General features: G+C 34.8%; 1 protein-coding gene across 4 annotated transcripts in view; it reads left to right on the top strand.

The window, feature by feature from the left end:
- The window catches only part of EEF2K (eukaryotic elongation factor 2 kinase), a 77,566-nt gene that overhangs the window by 58,010 nt on the left and 3,332 nt on the right, over positions 1-16,224 (top strand). For all 4 annotated transcript variants that reach the window (XM_052001176.1, XM_052001169.1, XM_052001185.1 and 1 more), the window contains 3 exons: positions 71-259; positions 5,715-5,839; positions 13,694-13,872. In XM_052001176.1, the coding sequence (XP_051857136.1) occupies positions 71-259; positions 5,715-5,839; positions 13,694-13,872 (493 nt within the window). The remainder of the gene's footprint in view (positions 1-70; positions 260-5,714; positions 5,840-13,693; positions 13,873-16,224) is intronic.

Raw genomic sequence — 16,224 nt, 5'->3', positions numbered from 1 at the left:
CTTATTAGATGCAGCTGTCAAGCTGCCTCCTCACAGGCCCTTAGAATTGACTTTGTGGTCTCTGTGGCAGGTTCACCTAGCTATGGTGCGTTACCATGAAGGGGGACGCTTTTGTGAGAAGGACCAGCCCTGGGATCAAGAGTCAGCTGTCTTCCATCTGGAGCATGCAGCAGATCTGGGGGAGCTGGAGGCCATTGTGGGGCTCGGGCTCATGTACTCCCAGCTCCCCCACCACATCCTGGCTGATGTCTCCTTACAGGTAAGAGGGCCGCGACCAAGCGGATGATTCCTGAATGTTGCTGTGGAAACAGTCCTGTTGAATTATGGGTGGCAGGATCACATCTGTGTGTGTCCTTTTTGTTGATTATTTTTGGAGATTCAGTCTCCCTATTTGATCCAGACTGGAAGTACAGCTGTCATTCTTTAGCCCAATCCCACCGATTAATAGCATGGTTGCTTTGATCTGTTTTACTTCCATTCTGGGCTAATTTAGCCCTTTTTAGGCATCCCAAGTTTTGTTTTTCTCTCCCTTTCTCCCCTTCCAGGGACTCAGTACATTAGTGCCAAATATAGTATAGACACCTGATTGACTCTTCTCACAGCATCTCAGATCTCTAGAGTTCAAATGACTCACTAGCTTCAACTCCCCCCATGCATGGCAGGGTTCAAAGGAGGGCATGTACAGCCATATAGGCCTGAGTATTGATAAGACAATTTCTGATAGGAAACAACAGCAGCAGCAATAAATAACAATTATTTAGCACTTGAAGATTTGCAAAATGCATTATCTCACAACTACACTGTACAATCCAAATGAAGTGGTCCTTATTTTATACATAAGGAAACTGAGGTTAAAAGGCTATGATTTGGGGCAGCTAGGTGGCGCAGTGGATTGAGTACCAGTCCTGAAGTCAGGAGGACCTGAGTTCAAATTTGACCTCGGACACTTCACACTCCCTAGCTGTGTGACCCTGGGCAAGTCACTTAACCCCAATTGTTCAAAGGGGGAGAGGGTGGGAGGAGGGAAGGCTGTGACTTGTAAACCCACAAATATTTTTAAATTTTCATTATTTTTATTTATTTCATTAAACATTTCCTAATTATATGCAAAAAAAAAAAACTTTTAATATCCTTTTTTTTTTAATTTTGAGTTCCAAATCCTCTTCCTTCCTTCTACCCCTTCCTCTTCTTTGAGACAACAATTTTCTATTGATGCTACATGTGAAATCGTGCAAAACATATTTCCTTATTAACCCTATTATGAAAGAACACAATAAAACAATAAAAATAAAGTGAAAAGGGTATGGTTCACTCTACATTCAAAGTTCCATCAATATTCTTTCAGGAGATGGATAGCATTTTTCATACAGGATCTTTTGGAATTGTCTTAGATTATTGTATTGATCAGATTGGCGAAGTCTTTCACAGTTCATCCTTTTTACTGTATTGTTATTGTGCATAGTACTCTCTTGGTTCTGTTCATGTCACTTTATATCAGTTCATATAAGTGTTTCCAGGTTTTTCTGAAACCATCCTGCTCATCCTTTCTTAAAGCATAATATTATTCCATCACAATTACATACCAAAATATATTCGGGCATTCCTTCAATTTCCAATTCTTTGCCACCACAAAAAGAGCTACTATAATTAATTATCTTTATACAAATAAATATTTTTCCCTTTTCTTTGTTCTCTTTGAGATAAGACCTTGTAGTGGTCTTATTGGATCAAAAAATATGGACAGTTTTATAGTTCTTTAGGTTAGTTCCAAATTGTTCTTCAGAGTAGTTGGATCCTTTATTGTAGTGTCAAGGAATTGGAAATTGAGTGTATGTCCATCATTTGGGGAATGGCTAAGTAATTATGCTATATAAATGTAATAGAATATTATTGTTCTATAAGAAATGACAAGCAGACTGATTTCAGAAAAGCTTAGAAAGACTTATATGAACTGATGCTAAGTTCATACAAGAAGTGAGAAGAACCAAGAAAACACTGTACACAGCAACAAGAAAAAATTATGTCATGATCAATTGTGATGGACTTGGCTTTTTTCAACAGTGAGATGATTCAAAGTAATTCCAATACACTTTTGATGGAAAATGTCATTTGCAAGGCAATTAAAACTAGTCACTGTGTTTCACTGCTTTATGTTAGTTGCCTAAATTATTTTTTAAAATTCATTAAGATATTATTCTATCAAAGTCAATAACTTTTTTGGCCAGCATTATATGGTTTCAAAATCAAGCCAGTCTGTAATTTAGACTGGGTACCCCATCTCTTCTCCATAGTTAGTCAGCCTTATCTATTATTAGGATAGCTTCCTCATTGAAGATCATGAAGTAACCTACTTATCTCTGCTTCAATTTATTTTTTTAATAATCAGTTCAATGACTCATATGTCTTATTTCTTCCCCTGAAATAGATTTGATCAAGTTGTCAGTTCTCAGTTTGGCCACTTGGATTTTGGGAAATCTTTTATTTAATTCTTTTCCAGGTCAGGAGTTGTTGAACTTTCTCTTATTTTGGTTGTATATCCCCTTTCTCAGCCTGACTTTGACTACACTGTGTAATTAGTCTTTGTTAAATTAAAATGAGAAAAATGTGTTATTCTGGTAACAAAAAAAAAAGAAAGAAACGAAAAGAAAATGCCATTTAAATCCAAAGAGAGAACTATAGAAGCTAAATGTGGACCAAAGCATAGTATTTTCACCTTTTTATTATTGTTGGTATTTTTTTTCCTTTTCTGTGTTTTTTCCCCTTTTGATCTATATAGCTATATAGCATGATGAATATGAAAATATGATTAAAAGAATTGCACATATTTAGCCAAAAAAAAAAAAAAAGCAATGGTTGGATCAATTAACACCTCCACCAATAATACATTAGAGTCCCCAATTTCCCACATCTAGCATTTTTCTTTTCGTTTTTTTTCCTATCATGTTAGCTAATCTTATAGGTGTGAGATGGTACCTCAGACTTGTTTTAATTTTCATTTATTTAGTAGTTATTTAGAGCATTTTTTCATTATATATAACCGATTTCTTCTTCTAAAAACTTTCTATTCATATACTTTGACCATTTATCAGCTGGGAAATTAAAACCACAATTGTTTAAATGTCAGAGGCAGGATCTGAAGCTAGTTTTCTCCTGACTTCTGAGTAGTCCATCACACTCTCATTTTGCCATTACTTCCTGGGGACATAGAAGATGATTGAATGGGAGGGACTGGTTCTCCTCAAGGATTAGGTGTGTTAAAAACCAAAAGAGATAATAATCACCACTGTTGGTCTTGTTTCTCAGAAGCCTTTTGCATTGTGCAGCATGTCTGAAATTTTCTTGATTTGCCTGGGGAAAATACAGTTTTTAGGGAAACCAAAGGTAGAGTTGTAAGGAAAAACCTAACTTTTGTACATCACTAGGTAAGATTTCTAAAGACCAATATGTCTTGGCATACTGATTGGGGAAACACAGTACACTGTGGGTTTGCCTGAAAAATAATTGTGGCAGTTATCCAGACAACATCCTAATGAACACATAGAAAAAATGAATACAATTTCCAATCTCCCTCACTACTAGTGCCTTTTGAATCAATAAATCATCAAGCATTTATTAAGTATTTACTATGTGCCACACATTGAGGATTCAGAGGAGGGGAAAAAAGCAAGAACAAGCCCTATCTTTAAGGTACTTATATTATAATAGGGATACAACATATATGTAAATCACTGTATTCAAGATAAATGCAGAATCTAGAGAAAGAATTATGGAGACTGAATGTGGATCAAAGTATAGTACTTTCATCTTTTTTTATTTGTTTATTTCTCATTGTTTTTTCCCTTAGGTCTGATTTTTCTTTCACAACATGACAAATATGGAAATATGTTTAAAAGGATTGCATATATTTAACCTATATTAGATTGCTTGCTATCTTGGAAAGGAGGGAGGAAGAAAAATTGGGAATACAAAGTCCTACAAAAATGAAATTTGCATTTTTACATGTATTTGGAAAAATAAAATATGTTGAGGATAAAAATGATAAATGCAGAGTAGCTGGAAGGTAGCCTTAGAAGGAAAGGTACTAACAAGTGGGAGGATTTATATTATATTTCTCTCCATGAAGTCATGGAGATTGCCTGGCTTCTGAAGCACTGCATGCAGTTAAATCCTTTTGGCAGAGGAGCTCTGAGTGAGAAAGAGGGATGACAGCTTTGGCAGCATGAGATCATCAGTTTGTCAGCCAAGGTCGGATGCTGGATGTGGAAAATCACTGTTAATTCTGTTTGTGCTGAGGGAAGTCTGATCACTTGAATTTGACAAGTTTCTTCTCAAATATACTCCTCCATTTTCGCACCTTATCTTCACATTCTTCTCTTTTTGTCTTAGTAACAGGCTGAGAGTGCCATGCTCCTTGCCTGATAGAATCACCAAAATAGACTTATCACAAGAAGAGGGGTCCTGCTCTTCCAGACATGTATCTGTAATAGCTTTAGCAAGGAAATTATCATCAGTGTTCAGCATTGCACATAGAAGATCATAATATCATAAATTTATATAAAGAAAGGGTTCTTAGAAGCCATTAAACATATCCTCTTTCATTTTAAAAATGAAAAAACTGAGGCTTATAAAAATAAATAGTTTACTCAGGACCATATAGCTAGCAAGTTCCTGAGGCAAGATTCAAATTCAAGTCTTTCCTACTCCCAAGTCCAGTGCTTAGAATGGCTAATAATATTTATGGGATTTAATTTAAAAAGAAAAAGTTTGATCTGTAAGATTCCCAGAAGTTCATTTCTTTTTTTTTCTTTTTTTTGGGGGGGGAGAAGAAAATAATTTTATTTTTAAAAAATGTTTTTGATGATAACTTTTGTTCCTTGTGTTCCAAATTTTTCCCTTGCACCCCTCCCCTAGACAGCAAATAATCCAATATAGATTAAAAATGTACAGTTATTCTAAAAACATTTCTACATTTATCATGCTGCACAAGAAAAATCAGATCAAAAAGGGAAAAAAAAATCAAACAACAACAAAAAAGGTAAAAATACTATGTTTCAATTTATATTCAGTCTTCACAACCCTCTCTCTGGGTGTAAGTGGCTCTTTCCATCACAAGTCTATTGGAATTGGCCTGAATCACTTCATTGTGAGAAAGAGCCACATCCATTAGAATTGACCATTGTATAGGCTTGTTGTTGCCATGTATAATGCTCTCCTGGTTCTGCTCATTTCATTTAGCATCAGTTCATGTAAGTCTCCTCGGGCCTCTCTGAAATCATCCTGGTGATCATTCATATGCCATAACTTATTCAGCCATTCTCCAATTGATGGGCATCCATTTTCCAGTTCCTTGCCACCACAAAAAGGACTACCAGAAACATTTTTCACATGTGGCTCCTTTTTCCTTTTTTATGATCTCTTTGGGATACAGAACCAGGAGAGAAACTGCTGGATCAAAGTGTGTGCACAGTTTTATAGCCCTTTGGGCATAGTTCCAAATTGTTCTCCAGAATGGCTGGATTAGTTCACAACTCCATCAATTACATAGCTTTCCCATATCCTCTCCAACATTTATCATTTTCTTTTCCTGTCATCTTAGATAATCTGGGAGGTTTAAGTGATATCAGAAGTTTTGTCTTAAAGCATGATAGATAGTGAAAAGGAAAGATCATAGAGATATACATACACATAAATAATATTTTGGGTGTGTTTAATAGGAGTCGGAAGAGAATAGAACAAAAGGATTTGATTACTTACTGAAGGCTGCAGAAGCAGGTGACCGTCATTCTATGATTCTTGTGGCAAGAGCTTATGACACAGGTCTGAACCTCAGCTCTGACAGGTAATAACAACTTACATTTATTTTTTTGATTACAAACCCTACAATATAAGTTGTCCAACTAGCCTCATCCCCATGGTCTGAGAATTGAGAAACCTGGATTCTAGGTCTGAATTTTCTCTTGAGTTTTTTTTTCAAAAAAAAATTTTTTTTGCTTTGAAATCAGTGGGATCTCCTGTTTATGATAATGGAGCCTGGGATATATATATAGTCACTAGGAATTGGTATTATGTTAAGGGATCGTCTGAATTTATCTTTTTGAATTGCTACATTTTCCAAAAACACTGGACCCAGAGTATGCAGGTGATCTTGAAGATGTCAAGGACAAAGCCCCCACTGAATTAACATAATATATTGTTTTCATCCCAAGATGGATTCCCTGTATGTTCTGTGGAGTCAAGACAGATGCCACTCAATCTGTACTAGACTGAGAAACTCTTTGTGCAGCTAAGACATATACAGATGAGCAGACCATTCTATTTTCATAGGATAGCAGTTCCCAAGGGAAAAGAATGAGGTTTTTGCCATACTTTGTTCCTTATCTTCAGGAGGAGTTTTGTCCTTTTATCCCACTTTACTGCACCTTTCCCCTTCATGCCCATTTAGAAGGAAATTTCTGGTATCTCCTCTTTCCTTTGTCCTGCTGTTACAAAAATGCAAACTTCTGTATGGATTGTGAATTCTTTGGGTTCCACATGCACATTCATTCCTCTTGTAATACACCTAGTTCTTATATAACTTTCATAAAGTTGTGATTGTTGACAGAATATTATGCTGTTGTATACTCATCAGCTGAGCAGATATTCTAAAGTTATATTTGTAGAAATGGTTGATGAATTTGCACTGATACATGTATTCCCTTTCCCTCATTTCCTCTCCTTCTCAAGAATGTGCAGTTATGAAAAACACAGAGATGAGATGTAAACCTATGCATATATACATAAACAGATATATACATACAATTATACATTTATAATTATTTTTATTGTAGCTGTATATTCACAGACACTTTCGCCAGAGTATACTGAAGCCAGTTCATACTCAGTCTCAGAAGCCAGTGATTAAATTTTAAGTATGAGCATTTATATGTTGGAAATCAGTAAAAGCTACAAATCAAAGCTTGATTTATTATACTATTAACTGTATAGATTTGAGAAAATGATTTAAGTGAATGTTACTAGTGTAGATTAAACTTAAAAGTGTATCATGAATATATTCCTTTCCCTTTTTACCTTTTTTTCTCCACCCCCTCTTCTTGTTCTTTTAAGCTTTTTATTTTCAAAACATATCCATAGTTTTCAACATTTACCCTTGAAAAACTTTGCGTTCCAAATTTGTTTCTCTCTCCCTTCTCCTCACCCCCCCTAGATAGCAAGTAATCCAGTATATGTTAAACATGTGCATTTCTTCTATCCAGATTTCTTTAATTAACATGCTGCACAAGAAAAATCAGATCAAAAAGGGAAAAAAATAAGAAAGAAAACAAAATGCAAGCAAACAACAACAACAACAAAAAGTGAAAAGACATGTTGTGATCTACACTTGGTATCCACAGTCTGGATGCAGATGGTTCATGAGACTATTCGAACTGGCATGAATCACCTCGCTATTGAAAAAAGCCATGTACATCAGAATTGTCCATCCTCTTTTTAAACATTTACTAGCAGACATTTACAGTCTACTACAAGATAACAAAATAAAAAAACTTGAGCCATTTAGGGAATGAAGCTGGTCTTAGCTCTTTCTCCTTGCTCTTCTCCCTACTAACTAAAGTAGGCAGGAAAATTATAATATAGGTTGATTTAAATGCTTGAGAGGATGAATGTATTGTGGGATGAGAAACTTATTTTCATTAAAATATCTTAGAACTCAGGTCAATACATTGACCAGTCTTAATTCCAGAGAAATGATAGTGTAACAGTGTAATATAAAAATCTCTTTTGGGGGAAAAGGGAATGGAAAGCAATTGAGATTAAATGATTTGTCCAAGATCACACAGATATTAAGTACTTAAGTTCACATTTGAACTCAGGCCCTCCTGACTCCAGACCCAGTGCTTTATCTGCTGTACCACCTGGCTGCCCCCATGATGCAATTTAAAAGGAAAGAATCAACTATATTTCCAGTAAAATGTGCTTAATTGCCACTAAAATTCTTGTAAATTATGTTAGGTTCTAATCAACATGATGTATGGATGGGGTAATATCTATAGTTAGTAGGTTCTTTCATGGTCTCATTTATTTTGGCATCTTTACAGAAAGTTACCAATTTTGGCAGATGAGTGGTAAACTGTTCAGATTAAGACCCATGCTTTCAGACATGTTAATTTATCTGATTTGCTTAACTGGACTTCTTAGTTACAAGCAGTGGTTCTCACTGGCAGGGAAAGCAGTGTAGGAGAACAACAATAACATGCTTTAAAGTCATCAGTTAAACTTTTAAAAAGAGATTTTCAAGTATGTGCCTTCAAGATCAAGTTAAAAAAAAGAAGAGAAAAGTCCAAAGTGTTCTTGATCCCAAATTCTTTATGGAGCACAATGAGGACTTTAAGGCAGATAGGGAAGATGAGTAAGTTTGAATGTGTTAAAACTTTTTTTTTTACTATTAAATTTTGTTTTTACATAATTTTCATTTCCATATGTTCCTCTATCAAACTATCCCTTGTGACAAAGAATAAAAAGATTTAAAAAACAGTTCAATAAAACGAATTAATCCATCAACAGAGTCTTTTCCTCACTTAATAGGTATTTTATTTTTTCTAATAACATGTAAAGATCATTTTCAACATTTACTTTTTAAAAAAATTTTGATTTCCATTTTTTTTCTTTCTCTTTCTTCCCTCCCAAGAGGGAAGACATTTGATATAGTTTATACTTGTACATTTGATATAGTTTATACTTGTACAATCATATTAAACATATTTCCACATTAGCCATACTTCTAATAATATTTGCAATCTTCTCTACCAGTAGTCCTTCATCTATTCAAAGTTTAATCCTTATAAAATTATACATTATTCATTTTTGTTGTTTTTTTTTCACTTACATTGTTGCAATCATTGTGTGTCTGTTTTACTAGTTTCATTTATTCCCTCTGTATCAATTCATAGATGTTTTGGAAAGGTGGTCTCCATTTTTTAACTTGTTAATGTTAGGGGATGGCTGAGTTTTGGAAGTACTGGGTTATGTATGATAGCTGGCATTTACTGAGCATCTACTTTATATGAATCAGGCACTGTACTAAGCAGAACACCAAAAATAAATAAATAAAAGGGTCCTTCCTTCCACATAGTTTGAAGGAGGAGACCATGCATATAACTATGTGCTAAGAAGATATATTCAAGATAAAATGGAGAGTAGTTCTAAAATTAAAATTAAGGAGAAGTGGAACAGCCTTCTTAGAGAAGGTAGAAATTTATCTGAAACTTGAAGGAAGCTAGGAGACAGAGATAAGAGAGAACATTCCTTCCAGGCTAAGAAACAAATAGCAAGTGAAAACATTTGTGTCTGGAGATGGAATGATATGCTAGCATTCAAAGAGAGCCTTAGAATTTTAGAGTCAAAAAGACTCTAGTCCAAAGTGCTCAAATTTGAGAGGGAGAAACAGAAAGGTAAAAATTACTTTCCTAAGATTACACGAATTAGAGTTGTAGCCCCTTTGTTCTAGTTTCCCACACTTGAGGGAATGGGTGAAGAGTGGTTTATAAAGTAGTTGAAGCTCTTAATTAGGTCATAAACCACATTTGTAGGTGTGAGGTTTTGATTTTGTATTTTTAAATGGTGAGGCAGGCATTCACTGGGAATCCAGCCAAAGGGACAACTGTTTTACCCTTCTGTTGGAGAGTAAGGCATTCTGGAAGCCCAGGAAAGCCACTCTGTCTGCTTAACACCTGGCTTTTCTCTTGTCTCTTCCAGAATGGTCTTGGCTAAATGCTTTTGGAGGCTAAAATTTCTCATACACTAAGGAGGAAATCTTTAATTCAATTAAGTAAGAGTAGACAGTTTTTTTCCATTGCTAATTAGGATAAGAAATGGAATGAAGAAAATGAGATAGAAGTTGGGGCTTTTGCTGGTCCAGTTTAATTGTTCAACCTCTTTTCCCCAAAAAGCTCCATTAAAGCCCAGAGAGGAATAGAGGAGTAGAAATGTGGTTTCCCTTACTACCAAACCTAGATTAACTGTTTCTACTACCCATTAGGAGAGACAATCAATCATTCAAGCCTGTCAGTAATTCAGGTTTTGTGCTAGGTGTCTCAGAAATAAAAGCCAAAAAAAGACACAATGTCTCCTCCCAGGAAGCTTATATTTTATGAGAGGATATGTAATTATGTATACAATAAGTATAAAGTAATTAGTAAGGGAAGGCACTAGCAGTTCTAGATAAGAAAGGACCATCTCTAAAACTGTTGTGTCAAATAAAAAAGAGTAGGATTCGTCAGGATTACATATTAACATAGAAAACAACAAATTAATATTATATTATGTTTTTATTTATTTTGTTAAGTATTTCTCAGTTACATTTTAATTTGATTCAGGCTACATTCAGTCTGACACCTCTGTTCTAAGAGTGAATTTCAGTCCTAGCAATTGACCTAAGAGGGTAGGGGGAAGGCTGGACAAAGGACAGAGAAATCCATTTTGGCTCAATGGGTAATGTATAGGCAGGGGAGTAATGTGTAATGAATCTGACAAGACAGGATGGGACCAGGTTGTTTGAAAGACTTTAAATGCCTAATAGAAAGGTTCAAATCTTGTTCTAGAGTCGATAGGGAGGCAATATGTGGAATTTATTGGAGAGGGAAGTGAAATGGTCAGATCTGTGCTTTTGTCTTGGTGACCATATACAGGTTCTCAGCTTGAGCTCCAATAAGTCCTGTGTGTGTATTGAATATGATGCTGCATAGAAAGTTATTAGCATGTGGAGAGACTTGAGTCAAGATGCTGTTATTGCAATAGTTCTTGTCAAAGCCTCTCTCCACTAAGATGGTGGCTATGGGAGCAGTGGGAAGGAGTAGGATGGAAAATATGTTATGGAGCAAAAAAGGAAGATTTGGCACCTGATTGCATAAATGCAACTGCAGATCCATCTGCATAATGATGAAAGCTACATCCGTGGGAGCTGATGAGTTCACTGAGAACAGAGAGAAAGAAATCAAAACAGCCTGGGGATCTAGCCACAGTTGTGTGTTTAGTCATTTTTCAACCAGGACCAAATCTCCATGACTCCATTTAGGATTTTTTTTAGCAAAGACATTGGAATGGTTTGCCATTTCCTTCTCCATTTTACAGAAGAGGAAACTGAGGCAAATGAGGATTGCCTCAGTCACACAACTAGGAAATGTCTGAGGCCAGATGTGAATTCAGTAAGATGAGTCTTCCTCATTCCAGGCCTGGCACTCTCTTCACTTTGCCTATTTACCCTCCTATGCTCCATACATACATACATTGTGTGTGTGTGTGTGTGTATCACCAAGAGTAAGCATAGATCTGACCATGTCGCTTCTCTCTCCAATAAATTCCACATACTGCCTCCCTATTGACTCTAGAACAAGAATTGAACCTTTCTGTTGGGCATTTAAAGTCTTTCACAACCTGGTCCCATCCTGTCTTGTCAAATTCATTATACATTACTCCCCTGCCTATACATTTTATTTTATTTACATAAATTTTTATTTTATTTTACACACACACACACACAGAGAGAGAGAGAGAGAGACAGAGACAGAGACAGAGACAAGATCCAGCATAGGAAACTTAGAAGGAGTAATCAGATCAATAGGAGGAGAGCCAAGTGATGTCATGAAAACCAGAGTAAAAAGAGTATTCAGCAGGAAAGGAGGCTTCGTAACTTGAGAGACAGCAGTTTCAGTGAGTAATGAGGTCAAATCCTAGATTGCGAAGGGTTGATGAGTAGACTAGAAAAAGGAGTAATACTGTTAAATACTCCAGTTCAATGAACAAGTCTCCATCTCAGTCTCTAGCAAAAAGGAGTATGACTGCCCCTTGCTCTCTCTAAAAAAATACCAGCCAGTTTCCAAAGGAATCAAGGCAAATGAAGTACCAGAGGAATCAGGAGTCTTATATGCTATTATAATAACAGCTGTTCAACAACAAGATTATATGATGATCAATTCTGGTGGGCCAGTTCCAATGGTCTTATGATGGAGAGAGTCATTTGCACCTAGACTGAATGTGAATCACAACATGCATTTTCATCTTCTATGTTGTTGTTTACTTGCATTTTGTTTTCTTTCTCATTTTTTCCCTTTTTGATCTGATTTTTCTTATGTAGCATGATAATTGTGGAAATATGTATAGAAGAATTGCACATGTTTAACATATGCTGGATTATTTGATCTAGGGGAGGGAGTAGGGAGAAGGGAGAGAGAAACAAATTTGAAATACAAGGTTTTGCAAGGGTGAATGTTGAAAACTATGCATATGTTTTGAAAATAAAAAGCTTAAAAATAAAAAATAATGTAATAGTAGTTCATCTTCACTATAACATATCATAAGTAGCCGTCCAATTTCTGCTTGAAGACTTCCAAGAAAGACAAAGCTTCCACTTTCTAAGGAAGCTTATGCCAGTTTTGAACAGCTGTAATTGTTAGGAAGTTTTTCCTGCCACACATAAGTCAGCTTCTTTACAAATTCCATCCATGGCTCCTAGGGCTGCCCTCTGAGGCAAAACTCAAATTGAGGATTAAACTCAAAATGAGTTTAATCCCTTCTCCACATGCCAGCCCTGCCAATACTTGTCAAGACAGCTATCATGTTCTCCCTTGAACATATTAAGCATGCCTTATTCCTTCAGCTGATTCCTAGATCATATCCTCAAGACTGACACAATCCTGGTTAACTACTTCTGGTCATTCTCTATTTTATCTTTCTTAAAGATAAATGTTTTTTTTTAAAAAACCATAGTGCCCAGAATGAAACACAATATTCCAGATGAGATTGAATAGGGAGAGAATACAAGGACACTACCACATCCCTTATTCTGGAAGCTATGCTTTCTTAACATATCCAAATTTGCCTTAGATTGATTGACTTAAATATCACAGTATAGACTTATATTAAGCTCAAAGTCCACTGAGACTTTTTTCCAGATCTTTTTCAGAATAGCTTCTCTGTCTCCAGCTCTCTATCTTGTACTTATGAAGTTGATTTTGCAATCCAAATACAATATTTTACAATTCTCCATTTTGTATTCCAAAGCCTTAGATTTGATCCATTGGCTTTAGCTCGAACTTCTTAAAACAAGGTACAAAGACCCTAGGAGTCCCTAAGACCCTTTCAGTGGTCCAGATTGTCAAAACTATTTTCATAATAATACTAAGGTGATTTGCTGGTAAAACACACCTTCCTTTTACAACTACATATCTCTGTAAACCCAGATTTTCTTTAAATACTTCAACCAAAATAATATATCCCAAACAATTGAATGAAGCAGAAATGAGATTCATTCTTCTACTAAGCCAGACATTAGAGAGATTTGCTCCCCCAAAAAAGTAAAAATTGCTGCTCTCCTCACTAAATTTATTTATTTTAGAAAATGGGAGTTTTTAAAAAATAAAATGTCATTTATGATAATATTTAATGAGTTTATTATATTTAAATATTTTAAAAGGAAGATAACCTATATAAACAAAAAGTGTTTGGAAGATTCGCAGAAATTTTAAGAGTATAAAAAGAGCCTGAGACCTAAAAGTATTAGAATGGTTTATTTAGTACCATTTTATCCTCTTGGCTCTTGTTCCCATCATCCACCAACTTTGATCTATATCTTCTCTCTTATAATTCTCCCCCTCTACTACTTTGATAAATATTGCTCTTTTGTTCCTATCTCATCCCCTAGAACACAAAACTGGCAGGAGGCCCTACACTGGTATGACACTGCATTAAATACGACAGATTATGATGAAGGAGGTGAATATGATGGAATACAAGATGAACCGAGGCACACACTCCTGGCAAGAGAGGCTGAAATGCTGTTTACAGGTGGCTTCCAGCTAGAGAAAGATCCAAAAAGATCAGGTAGAATGGTTATTTCCCTCATTGGATGGAATTGGGTGTAATTAATCCATCAAGTTTTCTTGAGATTGTACTCAGTACTTATTACCTCGTTAATTTCATGGTAACTATAAACAGGAATATAAGATAAGATCTCCCTGCCCTTAGGGAGTTTATAATTCTGTTGAAAAGATATTGTGATTATTGTTGTTTGTTTTTTTGTTTTTTTTTTTTCTTGAAGAAGATAGGCTATGACCAGCTGTGATGTGCAAATGAGTTGGATGTCAATATGGGAAGGCTATGCAAAGTCACCATCCTCACTTTCTCTCTGGAGCCAGATAAGTGGCTGGAGATGACCCTGGATGCAGTGAGAGTCCCTGACCTTTTTAAATTAATTAAAATCTTTAATAGGTCCCAGTCTGACTGAGGCAACACTCAATTGGTGATTAAGGCTAAGTAAGAAATGAGACAAAGAATTACTTCTTTTACTTGGTCAAAAAAAAAATTAATCATTTTGGGAGAGGAAAACATAATTAAAATACAAAAGAATGCAAGAAATATTGAAACCATAGAGGGAGTAAAAATCCTTTTTGGTTGGAATAGTCTTAAAAGATTTCATAGAATAGAATGGGGGGTAAGATTTTCAGAACTCCTATATATAGTTTTGTGGCCTTTTTTTTTGCAATTATTCCAGGAGAAATTAAAATATTGCCAATAGAAAGTTAAAATGATAAACTGGAACAAGAAAAGTGTTCCCACCAAAAACAGGCCCCAAACAAAGGTGTCCACTAAATTAAAGAGTATTTATTTTCATCATTAATAAATGACATAGTATGAGAAATGCTATCCCTGTGGGATCATAACCAAGAAACTTAACCTCTCAATGCTCTAAGCAATGCTCTAAGCCTGTATGATGAAAAGAAAGGGCCACCCTGGAGAGGGATTTTTTATTCAAAAGCTCTGGGACTGGAGTCAATTCAAATATAGCTTTAGACCTAGCTCTGTGACCCCAGATAAGTCACTTAACACCTGTGATTGCTTCAGTTCCTTCATCATAAAGGTATAATAATAGCACTCACCTCCCAGGGTTGTGATGAGGCTCAAATGAGGTAATACTTGTAAAATATTTGACACATAGTAAATGCCATATAAATATTACCTTCTATCATCATTGTCGTTATTATCAGTAAAAATTACAAATCGATTTTCTATTTCCAGAAAAGATCCTAGCAATGAGACAAGTAAAAGAAATCAGGGGAATTAGCATGGGAATGAAGAGGTCAGAATATCATTTTTTTTGGTAATTAACTTGATGAAACATTTAGAAAATCCAGTGCCTTCAACAGGAAAAACTAGACAAAAATAAAAGGTTGTAGGTTATGCACATAGTTTTTGAACTATCTGATAATCTTTTTATTTAAACTTTGAAAATTATATAATTTTATTTGTACACTTAAAAAGTTGTATGTCAAAATTTATAATACTGTTCTGTAAAAGCTACTTATTGGTAGAAGAACTGCAAGGCAAAAAGAAGGGTGTTTGTTACCTTTTTCAGTCAATTGTTAGAAAAAGTTAGAGCAATAAATAAAAACAGTAATTTTTTTTTAATTTGAGGAACTTTTTTAGGTACAAATTTTATAAATACAAAATCAAATTCATAAATTTATTTGAATACTAAATAAATAGCTTTTTTTCTTAATAAAATCCATCTATTTCCAGCTAGCACTTTTATTGATATGCAAAAAATTACTCTCAGTCATGTCTAGTGTTCAAAGGATGTGCTCATAAACAATTCTTAGTCATTTACATTTTCTAAGCTGTGCTAAAATAGATTTCATTTATATTGATAAATATATTGATATATATATCTATATAAATATATTGATAAGTATAGTGATAAAATCCCTACCATGCCACAGAGTTTAGAAAAAAGGAAAAGATGAAAAACAAATCTAAGATGTAAATCTTCTTACCCAGCTTCTTTATTCTAAGAAGCTATGGTCTCATTCCTTCATTCAGTAAATACTTATTTTCATTCTCATATACTACCAACAAAGAAAATGCTGTAAAAATAAGAAACTCCATTCAAAATTAAAAAGTGAAATATTAGAGAATTTTTTTATTATTCTTAGTACAGTCTTTCTAAAGGAAACTATAAGCCAATATCTTAAGAAATGAAAGAAAAACTTAAATAAATGCTCAAGAGTTAGTCCAATCAGAAAATTAACAGATTTAAAATAATATCCATCAAATGGTGAGGTTTTTAAGTAAAGTTATCATAATGAAATTTCTACGAAAGCAAACTGGCAAGAATATTGAGGGGGGAAATGCTTGCTGTTTCAGTCTCTAAATCTTTATTACTATTTGAGATTGGAC

This window comes from Antechinus flavipes, chromosome 1 (genome assembly GCF_016432865.1).
Source record: "Antechinus flavipes isolate AdamAnt ecotype Samford, QLD, Australia chromosome 1, AdamAnt_v2, whole genome shotgun sequence".
Taxonomy (NCBI): Eukaryota; Metazoa; Chordata; class Mammalia; order Dasyuromorphia; family Dasyuridae; genus Antechinus; species Antechinus flavipes.
Note: the sequence above shows the minus strand (reverse complement) of the source record. Positions and strands in the feature narration are given on the sequence as shown.